This window comes from Bombyx mori, chromosome 10, assembly GCF_030269925.1.
Source record: "Bombyx mori chromosome 10, ASM3026992v2".
Lineage (NCBI taxonomy): Eukaryota > Metazoa > Arthropoda > Insecta > Lepidoptera > Bombycidae > Bombyx > Bombyx mori.
The window spans coordinates 5,885,834-5,902,615 of NC_085116.1; the positions used below are offsets into that span (position 1 = coordinate 5,885,834).

General features: G+C 35.7%; 1 protein-coding gene across 1 annotated transcript in view; it reads right to left on the minus strand.

Moving 5' to 3' along the window:
- Window positions 1-2,245: 2,245 nt before the first annotated feature.
- LOC101740020 (uncharacterized) overlaps window positions 2,246-16,782 on the minus strand; it is a 33,520-nt gene continuing 18,983 nt past the window's right edge. The window contains exon 4 of the mRNA XM_012693962.4: window positions 2,246-2,728. Within this exon, the coding sequence (XP_012549416.1) occupies window positions 2,324-2,728 (405 nt within the window). The 3' untranslated portion in view covers window positions 2,246-2,323. The remainder of the gene's footprint in view (window positions 2,729-16,782) is intronic.

Genomic DNA, 16,782 nt, shown 5'->3' on the forward strand with positions numbered 1-16,782 from the left:
CCGCTACATAACAAACCGCATTATATAACAAACGATAAATAAGCTACATTTTAATGGCACTAATAATTCGTGATAATAAGAAAAAAAAAACGTTGTACATTCAAGGACCTGTATTTATTAGCTAACTATTTTCGTCGCCCGTCAATAGCTCAGAGCGGTACAATGTATCAAGATAATAATATGTTTTCTGTAATTAGTGCTTCTATAATTATTTAATATGACTTTTTAGGAATAATAAATTGTTGGGGCCTCTGAATGTCTAGCTAGCTTATGGTTCATTGGTATAAAGCTGCAGGAGTCATCGGTAAGCCCATCGTAAATGATATTATATGATGTGAATATTTAAATGAATAAGGGATACATTTTGTTTGAACATAGATATTTTTTACGGGTGGTAGGACCTCTTGTGAGTCCACACGCGTAGGTACCACCACCCCGCCTATCTCTGCCGTGAAGCAGCAATGCGCTTCGGTTTGAAGGGTGGAGTAGCCGTTGCAACTATACTGAGACCTTAGAACTTATATCTCAAGGTGGGTAGCGCATTTACGTAGTAGATATCTATGGGCTCCAGTGACCATTTAACACCAGGTGGGCTGTGAACTCGTCCACCCATTTAAGCAATTTTTAAATGGTAAATTAATTTAACTTGGCATCAACATATTAGTAAAGTTCTAAAATAGCGATTAATAGTCAAAGCCGAACGCCGAGAAGAATTTCGATCGACTCTCATATAACGCATGCATATACAGTACATACATATCCCATTCCCTCCTTCGGGGACACTAACCAAGTGATTTTGCCTCCGTAATTCCATTAAACTTTGTAGTTTGTTCAATTTGCTTCGTCTGCCAACAGTTCCGGCTTCGGCAACCATCCTTTGAGATATTTGTGGGTTTGGAATGTTTATTCGGGTCGGGTTATGTACTGTGTTTGAGAGTGAAGTAGTGCCCCTTACCAAACCGGACATCCATCTTAGTTTGCTTACCGATATTTGTTAACCATCATCGCGAATGGATCGATAAACATTACCTTTGTTTAAGCTAAGTTTAAGCGGCTATGCAGCTTTTTTTTGTTGAAAATTCGTTCTGATGTTCGATGCGGTTATGTCAAAACATTTGAGCGGTGTTCCTTTTCAGATACTGAAACATGTTTTCTTTGGAGATAGGTAGCAAAATCTACTATTTATTATTAAATATTACTACTATTATTCTTTTTTTCTCGATTTTATGATCTATTGTTTCGTTAAATTTAGTTTTATTTTTGCAAGATTTATTCGATTTTGTGCCTCTGACTTGTACTGAGATGATTCCAATTCAGTACCGAACAGAACCGCCATAAATAAGGATACCTTTATATTCTTATCACGGTCCGCAGCGTTCTCTATGTGCTTCAACCAAAATGTAGTACCGCTGTCTACTAATATAGTTCGTAATCTGATGAAGTCTTTGTTCTGAAAGCTTACTCGAATACATAAAGGGATGCCCAGAATACAAACTCATTATACTGTTTGTCTTTCTTGCACGTTCTCTCTAAATACAGAGTGCGAGTAAGATACAGAGTCAACAGCTAGCTAATAGACTTTATAGAAGTAAGTATTTATTTTGCTGAATAAACTTAGCGACATATCACTTCTGTTAGATAATGAGTTGTGATAAGATAGAACTTCTCAGGTAGGTAAGTAGGTAATATTATACAGATGTTAGGTACGTAATATGTTATTTGAGGAGGGTCGGAACAAAAACTATTAATTAATATATTTCTTTAAATTTAAATAATGATGTGCTGTTTATGGTCTGACGCTCCTAAATTGTAATATGTAGTTTACTGTTATTTTGTAGTATGTATGTAAGTAGATACGTAGCAATTTATCGTCACAACAATATTTTGTGTAGTGATAAGGCCACTTATCGGTAAGCCGTTGGGAGTGGACGTGCAATTAAGTCATGCAATTACCCTGTAGTTAACATTCGCATGCAGTTAGCAGCGTTTTTAAAAAATAAATAAATACCCAACACGTATTCCCGAACAACACCCATGATGACGGAACAATGTAAGTATAAAAAAATCTGGCCGTGTAAAAAGCTCCCGAAAACTTAACTAATTCGCATATGCGAGCTTACAACATTCCTATTGCCAGTAAATATTACATAAGTCATCCGTGACCAAGAAAACTGTAAAGTACGAAACTTTATTATAATTTTAAATAAAATCTGTACTGTGAACTCACGTAGACCAATAAAAAGGATAATATTAAAAATGAATTTATTAATATTAGTATACATTTGCGTATAAACCTAAAGTAATTTTTCGATAGTATCACTGTTCAACCAATAGAATAAGACCTCTTGAATACTGCGTGCTTTCTGCTCCTGCAAAATCTTCGTCTGATTTTTCTCTTTGTGTGAATGCTTTTGAATTTTTCATTACTATTCACAGTCTCAACGATGTTTATCCATTTTTGATCGAAATCTTCAGGTGGCTTATCGTTTACTAGTATTATTGGCATTATCAAGGAGTTGTTCTCAACCTCTGTTTTGATATTGCTTGATTTTAAAGGCACCGCTGCATCATTTTTGTTCGGCAATAGTTTCTCAGGATCGTCTATGGATGTCATACTATTTTCTTTACTTGAGATGACTTTTATTTCTATATTGTTTTGGTCCAGTTCAGATGTGACGTCATTATTAGCGGCTTCCTGTGCGGCCAGCGCGGCTTCCGCGTCCAGAAACTGAAAGTAATTATTCATGATGTTAATAAAAATGAAAGAAAAAGTTAAACTACTTCTTTTTGCAGTTTAGTATGCAAGAACTACAGACAAAAATGTATATCATTATTACAAAGAAACTGATACCGGTTTTACTATCGCGTTTGAGATAATTTGTTTAGGTTGACTTCTAAACAGATACATTTTAATGTTTTTACGCTACGTAAAGATTATGAAAACTATAACAACACGGCTGGATATTATCATACACATCAATGTTTAAATATTGTCTTCTGAAAAGTTCAAACTTCAAAAACTATAATACTTCTTTTCAAGAAAACACTTTTGCGTTCTATTTTAAATTATAAATTGAAATATATTATGATGATGGGCAATAAATACTTCCGTGATGCAAATAACTTGTTCAATCTGGTGTGTTCTTAGACTTCGAAGAGTTGTAGGTATTATTTATAAACAGCCAGCACACTAATGAATATTTCCTAAATTTCAAAGTCGTCGTAGGCTAAAGCCTAAGACGTCCGAAAAACTCATACTGGTGCTTAAAACCCGCAGTCGGGTACTAATTTTTGTAATGAAATACGTACTTGGCGCATTATCACAAACGTCATTATCATTATAAATTTCTTCCAGAATGAATGATAAATATTATTTATTTGCACCTTGCATTATGTATTAAACCTACAAAAATTATAATAGGTTGAGGAAAAGTTTCTTCGCATTTTTAAAAAAAATTATATTAAAAACATTTTTTAATATAGTTTATTTACATTTAACTAAAGTATGTAGGTACCATTTTGTTCGATAGCTTTCTGCCATCTTGTAAGTAGGGACATGATCCCATTGCTATAGAAATTTTGAGGCTTCTAATCAAAATACCGCGACAATTGGTTTTGGCAGTCCTCTCGTGATGTTAACCTGACACTGCCTAAAGAATTCTGAAGAGACCGAAACAGGTAGTAATCTGAAGGTGCAAGGTCAGAGCTATACGGCGGATGCATTAACGCCTCCCAGCCAAGTTCTCTTAATTTTTGCTGAGTGGCTAAAGATGTGTTAGGTCTAGCGTTATAATGACTGATGGTAGGGCGTCTTTTGCAGCCACATAGGTAAGTATTACCATCCTAACTATGTCTGCTACGAAGCAGTAATGCGTTCCGGTTTAAACCGTTCCATGGGAGCCACTGTACCATAGAACTCTTGTCTCAAACTAGGTGCCGCCACCTATGTTGTTGATTTAAATCGTCTCCGATAACAACATGAGACGAGATGGTGGATTCGTCCACCCATAGTACAAACGTTTCCCTCCCTTTCAAATCTAAACGCATTATTACTTCACGGCAGAAATAAGCACGGCAGGAATAGCCTACCTGATCCCTAGCACTAGTACGAAGCAGTATTTATCCCAAAAATTATTTTACTACCCCCGATAACGTGTGCAAAAAATATCCTGATAATTTGTTTGTCGTAGCTAAGACACGAAAGCGTAGCAAAGAAACTAATTTTCGCATTTATCGTAAGATTTAATTTAATTTCTAAGCCTTGGGTGGCCCTACGACTGCGAAAATTAGGTCACCTATTAAATCCTCTAACGCCTCTCTCTAATCGAAGTGCCTTTGTTTTAACCGTAACGTGGTAATTAGAAATTTCACTGAGCATATTTGCATAACGAACTAACAAACGAATTTCCATTATGTAGTTTTAAATTTTTCTATTAAAGGACTATTTTAGTGTATTGCAAACTATCGTTTCTATAAATTTATACATGCTATTACGACTACTGTTACTGTTAAACATATATCTTGGCATCAGAAGCAAAAAACCGAGATTTGTTGTTAGTTTTTTGTTATTTCTTGGGCCCGAACGTCTGGCCTAAAAATATAAAAATAATGCCTAAAAATAACATTAAATTTTATTTTTGGATCAATGAATGCAAACAATTTTACATCAAAGATGGTCGCTCATTACGCAGTTTGTGACTAGATATCATATGTATTATATCGTCTATCCAACCACAATGATTAAAACTCCTAACAAATTAAAATGTTTACCTAAAACAATTTTATTGAAGTTACAGATATCCTTGTGCCCCTAGTAAGTATTTAGTTGTCAATATATTGCCTTTTTGATATTATTCTGAAATAGAAATGTTACTCATCGAAAGCTATCCATCTATAAATTTGGGTACTTCCGGAGCCCGCAATGTAAAGCAAACAAAACTTGGGGGTCAACAATAACGAACGTACTTATATCGCATTCATTGCGTCACGCGAATACCGACGCCCTCACTGAGCGCTCGCTGCGACTACTGACCATTGACTCTCATTGACCATAAGAAATGTTCTAAAAACATTTTTCTTGAATTAAGTTAAATTTGTCAACCTAACGCTCTACCAAAGGGGATTGCCCACTCTCCATAGTGTGCTAGGCCCAAGATGGACATCAAATATTACTATAAAAATGTACTGATTCAAATTCTTAAATGTATTGGATATCTAAAAAATATATTGAAATTGACGCCACTATTATAAAAAATATAATAAAAATAAAAACTCGTTTTGAGGTTAATTTTCTATATAAATAAGTGTCGAATTGTGAGATACTTCAAGAACTTTTCTTTTCTTAATGTTTAAGATGTTCCTAATGTATTTTTATCCAGTAGGGTATAAAAACACACTTAATTCTTTAAATATCTATATTTTCTTCATCTTCATACACAATTAGTATCATCTAAAAATAGCAAAGGAGAGCATATACACGGTTTTAAATCACGGTCAGGGTAAAACCACAATTTAAACAATGTTTTTTAGTCGTAGTATGAAACGTTATTGATAAAAGTAAAATAAATCGAAGAAAAATCAAAACACATCCATTTTGTACGCAAGCACAACACCACAAGCAGCAAGCGAAGTGTCAGTCAGTCAGATTCAATTCAGTGTTGTCAGTATAAAGAAACATAATTACATGAAATTCATATATCGATTATTTTTTTAAATAACCGATAATTGATTTATATATTAATTTTTTTTTACGAGTGTACATTATTTTTTATGTTTTTGTTTTAGTTATACATATTTAAATAACAATACTAGTAAAGTTTTTTTTATTGCTTAGATGGGTGGACGAGCTCACAGCCACCCTGGTGTTGCTAAGTGGTTACTCGAGCCCACATACATCTACAACGTAAATGCGCCACCCACCTTGAGATATAAGTTCTAAGGTCTCAAGTATAGTTACAAGTTAAAGTCCAATGGGTATGTCTTCGATGTTATTTTATGTGCATAAAATTCATTAAAATCGATTGATTAATGATAATACTTAAAATGATTTATTTATATGTTTTATTTATATACTCAAAATATTTACTTTATAAGTAAAAGGTTTTGAAGCTGGCAATATTTTTCCCGCAAAAATAAAAATCCTTGTTTTTTCAATAGAGTTACTTTTTTTAAACTACTTATTGTAAACTGTAGTGGCCCTTATTTGCAAGAAAGTAAATGCATATTTATTTATGACAAAATTAATGCACTAAGTATTTTTTCTATAATCTATTGTCCGCTTTGGGCCTAAAATGGGCCATCCCCTTTACAGTATGCATTCCACATAAAATGTATTATGACGAGTGGCTGTATCGTTAGCTAAAAGTTTATTTATAAAAAGTTTCGGAAAATCATCATCCGTTAAAAACAAACCATGTATGTATATTATTGTTAATAAATAATAATAGACGAAAATAAAACGTAACGAAAAAATTAAATTAAAATGTTTATATTTCGGTCAAAGTAAGATACTTCCAACATGCACTCCAATATTTATGAACGTTAAAATAACGTTTGCATCTCACACAGACCTAGAATGTAGAATTAATTCAATTCGACAGACTATCCATGTCTCGTTTGAAGAAGGGTATGTCATAGCGCTCGGGAAACACCCTGGAGGAGAGTTCATTCCAAAGTCGGATGATCCGTGGCAAAGAAGTTTTCTGGAAGCGCACGGTGGATGAACCCAGTGGTTCTAGGTAGTATGGATGAACTCCGGTGGCGGGCGGTGCGATGGTAAAAACGAGATGATGGGATCATCTCAAACAATTCCTCAGAGCATTCCTCATAGAAGATACGATACAAAATACAGAGAGAACCGAAGTCCCTTCGCAGACTCATAGGTATCAAACGATCCGTGAGAATGGTATTATCGACGATAGAAACGGCCCTTTTCTGTATGAAGTCAAATAGAAGTAGCTTAAACAAGGCTTTTTAGGCAGCGGCTTGGCTCTGCCCCTGGCTTTGCTGAAGTCCATGGGCGACGGTAACCACTCACCATCAGGTATGCTTGTCTGTATACAAGGGCAATAAAAAAAAAACGTATGGCACTCGGGAAGTGCCGCGGTAAAGCTTGCATAGCATTTTTTATCAACTTATGCAATTATAGTTAGACAGTGATAATTTAATATTAAAACAATAATAAAACAAGACCACGCTATATTAAACATTAATAAAAGCAAAACCTTAACTGTCCCCTTCACACTCATAAGCTAGACCGCGCGAGACAGAGATGGGCAGAATTTTCATGATGCGCATGCAGTGTGACGTCACGCCACGCGCTTATTCACAAACACTACACAAGCGCAACGTGTGAATGTGTTGAACGCGAGCTACATGGTAGACGGAGTGAGGGGTGTCAGGTTTTTTTCGTTACGGAATTTCATGATTTCGGTCGCCGCGCTCAAGGCCCACGATAAAATCTATGCAATAGCTTAAAAACAATAAGTAATTTTAATAAATATCTTCGTAAGCAAACGATAAATAGTTTCCCTAAACGCTGAGGTGTCTCGTGACTGATCCACTGTACCTGTCTATAAAAAAGGAAAGAAACCTATTTTCACGCACTGTGATTGCTATACCTGAAGCAGAAAATTTGCTCCTAGGTACATTCTCTGTTCCGAAAAGGCTCACAATATTTGTCTATCAAAACTAGTGCAGCTTATACTGGATTTTGGCTTGAACAAATATATTTATTTATTAGTTTTGGATAGTAATGTATTAGTACATCCAAGTCGCAGTGACTGTTAGGTCTACAGTCGTTGAGGCTGTCAATAACAATGACAAACGATTTGACGTTGACTCAGCAAATAGATGATCTGCGGCTTCGAAATAGGGTTCGTTACCCTCTGCGTCTAAGAACTCAACAAGATAAATACATTGGTTGAAGCCCGCAAATTTTCGTGCTGATGTTTATCGGGAAGGAACATAATAAACACCCAAACGGATCCAAAAGGATTCAAAGGGATGTTTGTTATACAAAAAAAAAAATACATCAAAGTCATTCAGTTCGGAATCTGTGATGTTGTTTACGGAACGCACGTGCATTTTCGAAATCCAGTCTTGTACCATGACGTAAACCTAGCGTACGATTGGAAGGAATTTACACAGAGCAGCTTCCTATGTTTCGTATCGAATCCGAAATAAAATAAAGTATGACGTTTCAGTTCGGGCCGGCGTTCTCTCGATTCTATCAACATCGACACGTAATAAACGTCGGCTTTAAGACTTTGTTAGTTTATCTGTGGACATAATTTATGAATGCGGCTTGTGTGTTAGACTCCGTTCTGGTAATTACATACAGCAGGCGGTTAACTCCCGCCGTTGCTATATTATTTAGTTAACAGTGATTTTTTTGACATATTTTAAATTTAATTTGTATTTGTATGTAAGAATGAATCTGGTTTATGAAAAAAAAAAAAACGAGTTTCGGTTAAGAAGCAATGTAATATATTTTTTACCAGCGCAGTACAGATGATCTCATACACGTGCTATGTGTCTGTTGATATCAAGGAAAGTACATAATATCATCTAATTACTTTTTTTTTATTATTTAGATGGGTGGACGAGCTCACAGCCCACCTAGTGTTAAGTGGTTACTGGAGCCCATAGACATCTACAACGTAAATGCGTCACCCACCTTGAGACATGAGTTCTAAGGTCTCAGTATAGTTACAACAGCTGGCCCCACCCTTCAAACCGAAACGCATTACTGCTTCACGGCAGAAATAGGCAGAGTGGTGGTATCACTTTCTAACGCAATTCTAGTTTAAAATAAAGGCATTAATAATTGCATTATTTTCCTTATCAATTCAATGCAAATTAGGATTATTTTTCGTGCACATACATTCCGTTAAAAAAGTATTGGGAATGGATGGTTTGGTTATGGTTCCAAGCGATTTTTTTAGTTTTTCTTGTTGTTGTTAGATTGGTATAGCTGTCTTCCATTTTGGCGCAGAATTTCAGTTACACCTGTCATTCAAACTAAACACAGTGTATTTTTAGTTATATCATTATGTAGTGTGAATTGCGAATTTCATAATGGATAAAAAGGTCGAACAAAAAGACTGTGAAATTTTGCATAACCAATGGAATTTCGTGTTCGGGGTCATTGAAAATGTTACAGTCTGCTTACGGTGAATCGATTTTTATCAAAAACGTGTGTTTATAAGCGATACAAAGCGTTCCAAAGAGGTCGAGATGTGATGGAAGAATCTCTTTGCTCTAGTAGGCCATCATCCTCTTTTTTTTATGATTGAAGGATCACTGGTGGCCCTGAGGCCTTTCCAGTTTCACCAGGACAGGTGGGCGAGCAAAGGCTCAGCCAGGAGCTAAAATACCTGTGCGCTGATGCATTAATGACGTAGGATCGACTTAAATGCAACCGTCCAGCTTTTTTGTGGCACGACATTCGATAGACAACCGCACAAAGCGCCGTTAACAATATAAACAAACAACGGACAGACAACCGTTTAAAGTCGTCGTGGCCTAAAGGATAAGACGTCCGGTGCATTCGTGTGTAGCGATGCACCGGTGTTCGAATCCCGCAGGCGGGTACCAATTTTTCTAATGAAATACTTACTCAACAAATGTTCACGATTGACTTCCACGGTGAAGGAATAACATCGTCTAATAAAAATCAAACCCGCAAAATTATAATTTGCGTAATCACTGGTGGTAGGACCTCTTGGGAGTCCGCACGGGTAGGTACCACCACCCCGCCTATTTCCGCCGTGAAGCAGTAATGCGTTTCGGTTCGAAGGGTGGGGTAGCCGTTGTCACTATACTGAGATCTTAGAACTTATATCTCAAGGTGGGTGGCGCATTTACGTTGTAGATGTCTATGGGCTCCAGTAATCACTTAACACCAGGTGGGCTGTGAGCTCGTCCACCCATCTAAGCAATAAAAAAAAAATAAAAAAAAAAAAACCAATAACCCGGTTCATGTTTTGTAATTTGACGTAACATTTACTGGTGGTAGGACCTCTTGTGAGTCCGCACGGGTAGGTACCACCGCCCCGCCTATTTCTGCCGTGAAGCAGTAATGCGTTTCGGTTTGAAGGGTGGGGCAGCCGTTGTGACTATACTGAGACCTTAGAACTATATCTCAAGGTGTGTGGCGCATTTACGTTGTAGATGTCTATGGGCTCCAGTAACCACTTAACACCAGGTGGGCTGTGAGCTCGTCCACCCATCTAAGCAACAAAAAAAAACCCAGTTCATGTTTTGTAATTTAACGTAACATTTTTTTCAAATTCGGGCATTCAAAATACTGACAACAGTTGACATTTGTAATTATAAACTTCGTGATCTGCTACATAAGAAACACATAGTATAGCTATATACGTAAAAGGTTACGGTTCATATTATAAGTTCTGAAATCGCACAGGTCTCGGATTAAATTAATTTTCATTAACACCTACGAAAAGTTATTTGCAGTATAAATATTTAATGTCGTATTTATCAAAAGTTTTAGAAACCCATTATTTTGTTCGTAAAGGTTATTAGTAAAGAATTATATAATGTTTGAACCGACGACGGATTAAAACGAAACTTTCGTATGAAAATTTAAGCCTTTCCTCTTTATAACATAGTCACTCACTGTATTATTGTAGCTTTTAATTAGTCTACAACTTTCTTATACCTACATTTGCGGCAGAGCGCTATTTTGTATCTTCAGGGGTTGCAGATTAGAGAAATTGAGCATTACACATGCTTTTGACGTTATTTGTTTACTGCTCACTAGCTTTTAACATTGTTATACCTAGTTGATGAATGAAGTCGTCGTGGCCTAAAGGATAAGACGTCCGGTGCATTCGTGTTGAGCGATGCACCGGTCCCATCCGGTCGAATCCCAGGCGGGTACCAATTTTTCTAATAAAATACGTATTCAACAAATGTTCACGATTGACTTCCACGGTGAAGGAATAACATCGTGTAATAAAAATCAAATCCGAAAAATTATAATTTGCGTAATTACTGAAGGTAGGACCGCTTGTGAGTCCGCGCGGGTAGGTACCACCGCCCTACCTATTTCTGCCCTGAAGTAGTAATGCGCTTCCGTTTGAAGGGTAGAGCAACCGTTGTAATTATACTGAAACCTTAGAACTTATATCTCAAGGTGCATTTACGTTGTAGATGCTTATGGGCTCCAGTAACCACTTAACACCACAATCGAAGCAATAAATAAAAAAAGTACATTGATGTCTTAATCTTCCCTTTTTTATGACGATCACAAACGATTTATTTTTAAGCGCATTCTATATTAGCTTGACCTATATATTACTTTGTATGTGTGTAACGCATTCATTATAATCATAATGTGTGTAAAACAAAACACCAGTTTGGGAATTAAAGTAGTAGTACCTTCATCTAACACAGTATGTATGGTATAATAATTTCCGTTCATAAAATTATTGTTGTACCCACTTTGAGTATTAAAATTGAAACTTATGTTACCTACATCTTCAGAGCTTACGAAGCTTAAACTTAGACGGTTAAGCGATTTACATGAATTAATGTGAACTCGTGAATATCGTACTATTCGGATTAAATTGATTCTATTTAAAACGATCTGATGATCGTATTCTTGTTAAATGAACACTAAAAATTTATATTTGTGTGTGCGCGTTTCTATCTATGCCATCCCAGTACATTTTTGAAAATTTGATGTATGTTCGTAAACATATTGAGGAGTTTCCTAAACAGTCGGACATACATAATAGAAATACTAGGAACAAACATAAGCTTGTTGTGCCGATGAGTAGGTTACATAAGATACGAAATTCATTCGGGTGTTTGTCTGTGCGCCTGTATAACAAAATCGCACAAGATGTTCAGAACCTACATATACATAGGTTTAAGAAAACTATTAAAGATCATCTGTGCAATAAAGCTTACTATAAAGTCAATGATTATCTAGAAGATTGCACAAAGTGGGAATGAGTTGCTCGCTCCAGGCATTTCAATATTGTAGTAATTGTTACGTTATAATACTCATTATATAAAATTCATATTAAAAAAAAAAACGAATATTAAAAAATTAATAAATAATAATTTCATATGTAAAAAAAAAAGACATGCCCGCTGAGTTTCTTGCCAATTCTTCTCAGGACGGAGGCTAGTTCTTGTGAATTGGCGGTAGTTCTTTTGAAGTTCAACAAGTATGTACTTTCATTTATGTTGAATAAAATTTTTTTGATTTGATTTATTTGATTTTTAATAGAACTAGATGATGACCGAGCTTTGCTCGGTATATTTTTTTTTTGATAAACGCCATCTTGTTGTGTCTTTAAAGCAGTTGGTTGCTCTGAATTAAGAAAAATAGTATTATTATTCGCCAATAGAGGTCGGGAAGAGTCATAAAGTTGATTATTGATAAAGTTGATTATTGAAAACATGAATAAAACAACATTTTCTGGAAATAAATCGTAGCTAGATCGATTTATCGCCCCCGAAATCCTCTGTATACTAAATTTTAGGAAAATCGTCGGAGACGTTTCCGAGATTCAGATTATATATGTCGGCGCAGCGGTAGGGATGGCTGAGCGGTAGGTTCCGTCATCACTCGTATTCGATTGAACTCAGTTTAGTCAATAAAACTTTTCAATAATAATTATTGAAACTCAACACACACAACTCTCACAATGACAGGATAAACCGACAGTTTCGTTGCACATACCGACATACCGACAGACCGACTGACTGACTGACTGACTTACTGTCAGAGACTCGCTGACTGAGACGGACGGAATGACTGTCTGACACGGAATGCCACGACTCTGTCCACGTACCGCCATTTTATACTGTGGTGTTACGGAGTCTACCCTTCATTTTGTGATATTTATCAAAACAACATTTCTTCATTTAAAATAATAATCAAAACCACCGTCTTAATATTACTAAAAGTCGTTATCCACGACAACTACAAGTCGTTATCCACGACATATATATCTACAAGAATTGCCCATTTAAAGGCATAAGATAGTGCATTTTGCTCAAATAATTGATGTTTCTGAAGTAGTACTAAATACAGAATTCAACGGGAATGAAATTATTATGAAAAAACAGAAAAACGAATTCAATGTGGTATTTTCATATCTTGGTATTTGAAAATCTAAATCTTAGTGTAAATGCTTACAACAATAAAATCTAAATCATAGAAGCGAACATAGATTAGGTAAAAGAAACAGTAAGTGCAGAAACAGAAAAGTCTTACCCTATGGCACGTTCCAATGATTTATGGAGATACAACCTAAGGTGTTGAAGTCATCGTAAATATCATGCCAAATCCCTATGCAGCATGATAAGGTTGTGAGATAATGGCAAAGAGAACAAGAAACAACTTAGAAGGTGTAATTGTAATATACAATTACCTTTTCCTTTTTTTTTATTGTATACTTGGGTAAACGATTTCAATTTCGTAAGTACTCGGTGTTCAATTTAAGAAAAAAAAAATTGCATGATTCCTTCCACCCATCTTTAGTCTATGGTTTACTTATCAAGTACCTACTTGTGTGGGTACATAATATGTCACACCAACAGTAATTATGCATTTATTATATTTTTTTAATCGATATTACCCTATCATCATGGAAGTCTTTCACTAACGAATATAAATTATATATGTTTCCTTAGAAAGTAGTCGCTTCGCTTGATTCAGATACCAGACGTCATATCCTATAATCAAAGCTTACCGGTAGCCGTGGCGCTTAAATTAAATACGTCAGAGCCACAAATTCGATAAACAAAAAAACATCAATCAAACACTATTCGAGTTTGCAAAATCAATCATACTCAGGTTTCAAAATCACGTTTGCCCTTGAAATAATCGAATAGGCAACATCATAATCGACTTCAACGCCTCCAATCATAAACAGACTGTCATAGAAGCATCCGTCGCTACGTGCCGGTTGAATGTTTACGTTTCATTAAATGTGCAGACCCCCTTATGACTCAGCGAACGCGATGCGCGATGTTTACAGCGTGAATTTCTTACAGCCCTGTAGTAGTACAACTTTGATGTTTGTTTCCCACGTAATCATAATTTTTTTTTTTATTGCTAGGTGAGTGGACGAGCTCACAGCCCATCTGATATTAAGTGGTTACTGGAGCCCATAGACATTTACGATGTAAATGCGCCACCCACCTTGAGATATAAGTTCTAAGGTCTCAAGTATAGTTACAACGGCTGCCCCACCCTTCAAACCGAAACGCATTACTGCTTCACGGCAGAAAGAGGCAGGGTGGTGGTACCTACCCGCGCGGACTCACAAGAGGTCCTACCACCAGTAATAATTTGAATCGAAGCCGGCTTGAGCATAAATTCGGTGATAGGAATTGCCTACGAATCGCCCATTCTTTATCCGGGTGTCGTGGCTGGTGAGATACAACAGGTACGCGTAAATTTTCAACGAAAATAATTTATCTCTTGCCGGCGTATTTTACCATTAAGTGATGTTTCATTGACATTAGATTCATTTGTCTTCCAGCGTTGATATGTATTGCAGATTCCGCTTAGACTGATGATAACGGTTTGTTAACTAAATGCGAAAGTAACGGGCAATTGAAAATATTTTACATGGTGTTTATTGTAATATATTGTGTTAATTAACATTGACTGCCTACACACTACACGCTCTCTCTAGCTTAAATTATTAAACCGCTGACTATTTCTCGTAATTTACCAACAGAACTTCTGTTTTTATTACCCACTAGCGACCCGCCTTCGCTTCGCTTCGGGAACTGTAATTTATTACTGATCTTATTGAATATCCTTTTATACAAATCTGGTCCTGACACGTAACAAACAAAAAATCTAATCTTTCCTCTTCTTATATTAACGATTCACATTGTTCACTAATAGATATATGCTGTCAAGGGCTTTTTGTAGTACTATTTGAGATAAACATTTCCATTTTATATTATATACGTGTAACTCTAACGGTTTTTGTGGCACACGCAAAAATAAGTCGCAGATGGCAGTTTTTTTTTCTTCTCACTGGACACTTTTCGTTATATTTTGGGTAATTCACACTATATTTTTTTTAAATTACAGCCTATTTGCTATTCTGGTGAGTAAGCTTAGTGACATATGTATTTATTTATATCAAATCCACAGCCTAAAAAATAAGTTTCAAGCTTTTAGCTCTAAATATGAAGATACAATTTTTCATCCCCCCTTTCAACCCTTTTCGAATTAAAAAGTAGTCTAACTATGTCCTTTCTCGTGCTCTAGTCTATCTGTGTACCAAATTTCATTTAAATCGGTTCAGTAGTTTTAGCGTGAAAACGCGACAGACAGGCAGTTACTTTCACATTTATAATACTAAGTAAGTATGGACATGGACTTTTAACAAAATAATTACTATGATTTGAATCTATAATAAATACTTAATATATTTTTTTTCGCTGTTTGGTCTAAAGCATCTTTTTTAAATATCTTTTGACACTAAAATTAGCCAGATGGTGGTGTTTTCCTAATAAAGTTTATATTAAATGTTTATATTATATAATTAATTAAATGGCATTGGTAAGGTCCATGGGCGACGGTAACTACTCACCATTAGGTGTACCGTATGCTCGTCTGCTACAAGGGCAATAAAAATGTTAATTAATCATTTTAATTCGAATAAAACTAATGCATTGAATGAAATGCATGAAATGTTCTTTCTTATGCGACTGCTTACAATTATTATTTTCTTGTTATTTGTCTCATTGTGCAAAATATTTATGTTATTTTTTGGTATAAAATAATTTACAAATAAGTTAAACTAAATAAGTTATAAGAAAGAAGAGGTTTAGTGAATTTTATGCTCTTTTGCAGTCTAATTGAGCATATCATAAGATTGTATGTAACAGAACGAAATACGAAGATTTGAAGTTATTTTGGGGATTTGTTTTACAATAAACTTCCAGAATGTTCCTTAAATCCTGGTCGAAATCACCGACTGAAGAATCAATTAAACGAGTTTACATGGTTAGGATAGCGTCATAATGAATTCAGTGGATAGCTGCGTGCTGGTTCGTGACTCAGAATAGATGCTAATTATCCTAGAGAGTAATTTTAAAACGCATTTTTTATACATATTAGCGTCTAAAATCTTCATGCGTTCAATTTGATCTTTGTACGAAAATGTTATTCGCTCAATGAAACCAGCCATTTTATTATTATCTATCAAGTAAGTTTTCATAAGCATTTCCTTCGATTTTCATAACTCGTAGACACAATTAAAACTATTTTTACGACTCGTCGTTTAAGTCGTCGTGGCCTAAAGGATAAGACGTCCGGTGCATTCGTATGTAGCGATGCACCGGTGTTCGAGTCCCGCAGGCGGGTACCAATTTTTCCAATGAAATACGTACTTAACAAATGTTCACGATTGACTTCCACGGTGAAGGAATAACATCGTGTAATAAAAATCAAACCCGCAAAGTTATAATTTGCGTAATCACTGGTGGTAGGACCTCTTCTGAGTCTGCACGGGTAGATACCACCGCCCCGCCTATTTCTGCCGTGAAGCAGTAATGCGTTTCGGTTTGAAGGGTGGGGTAGCCGTTGTAACTATACTGAGACCTTAGAACTCATATCAAATCAAATCAAATCAAATCAAAAAAATTTTATTCAACATAAATGAAAGTACATACTTGTTGAACGTCAAAAGAACTACCGCCAATTCACAAGAACTAGCCTCCGTCCTGAGAAGAATTGGCAAGAAACTCAGCGGGCATGTTTTTTTTTTTTTT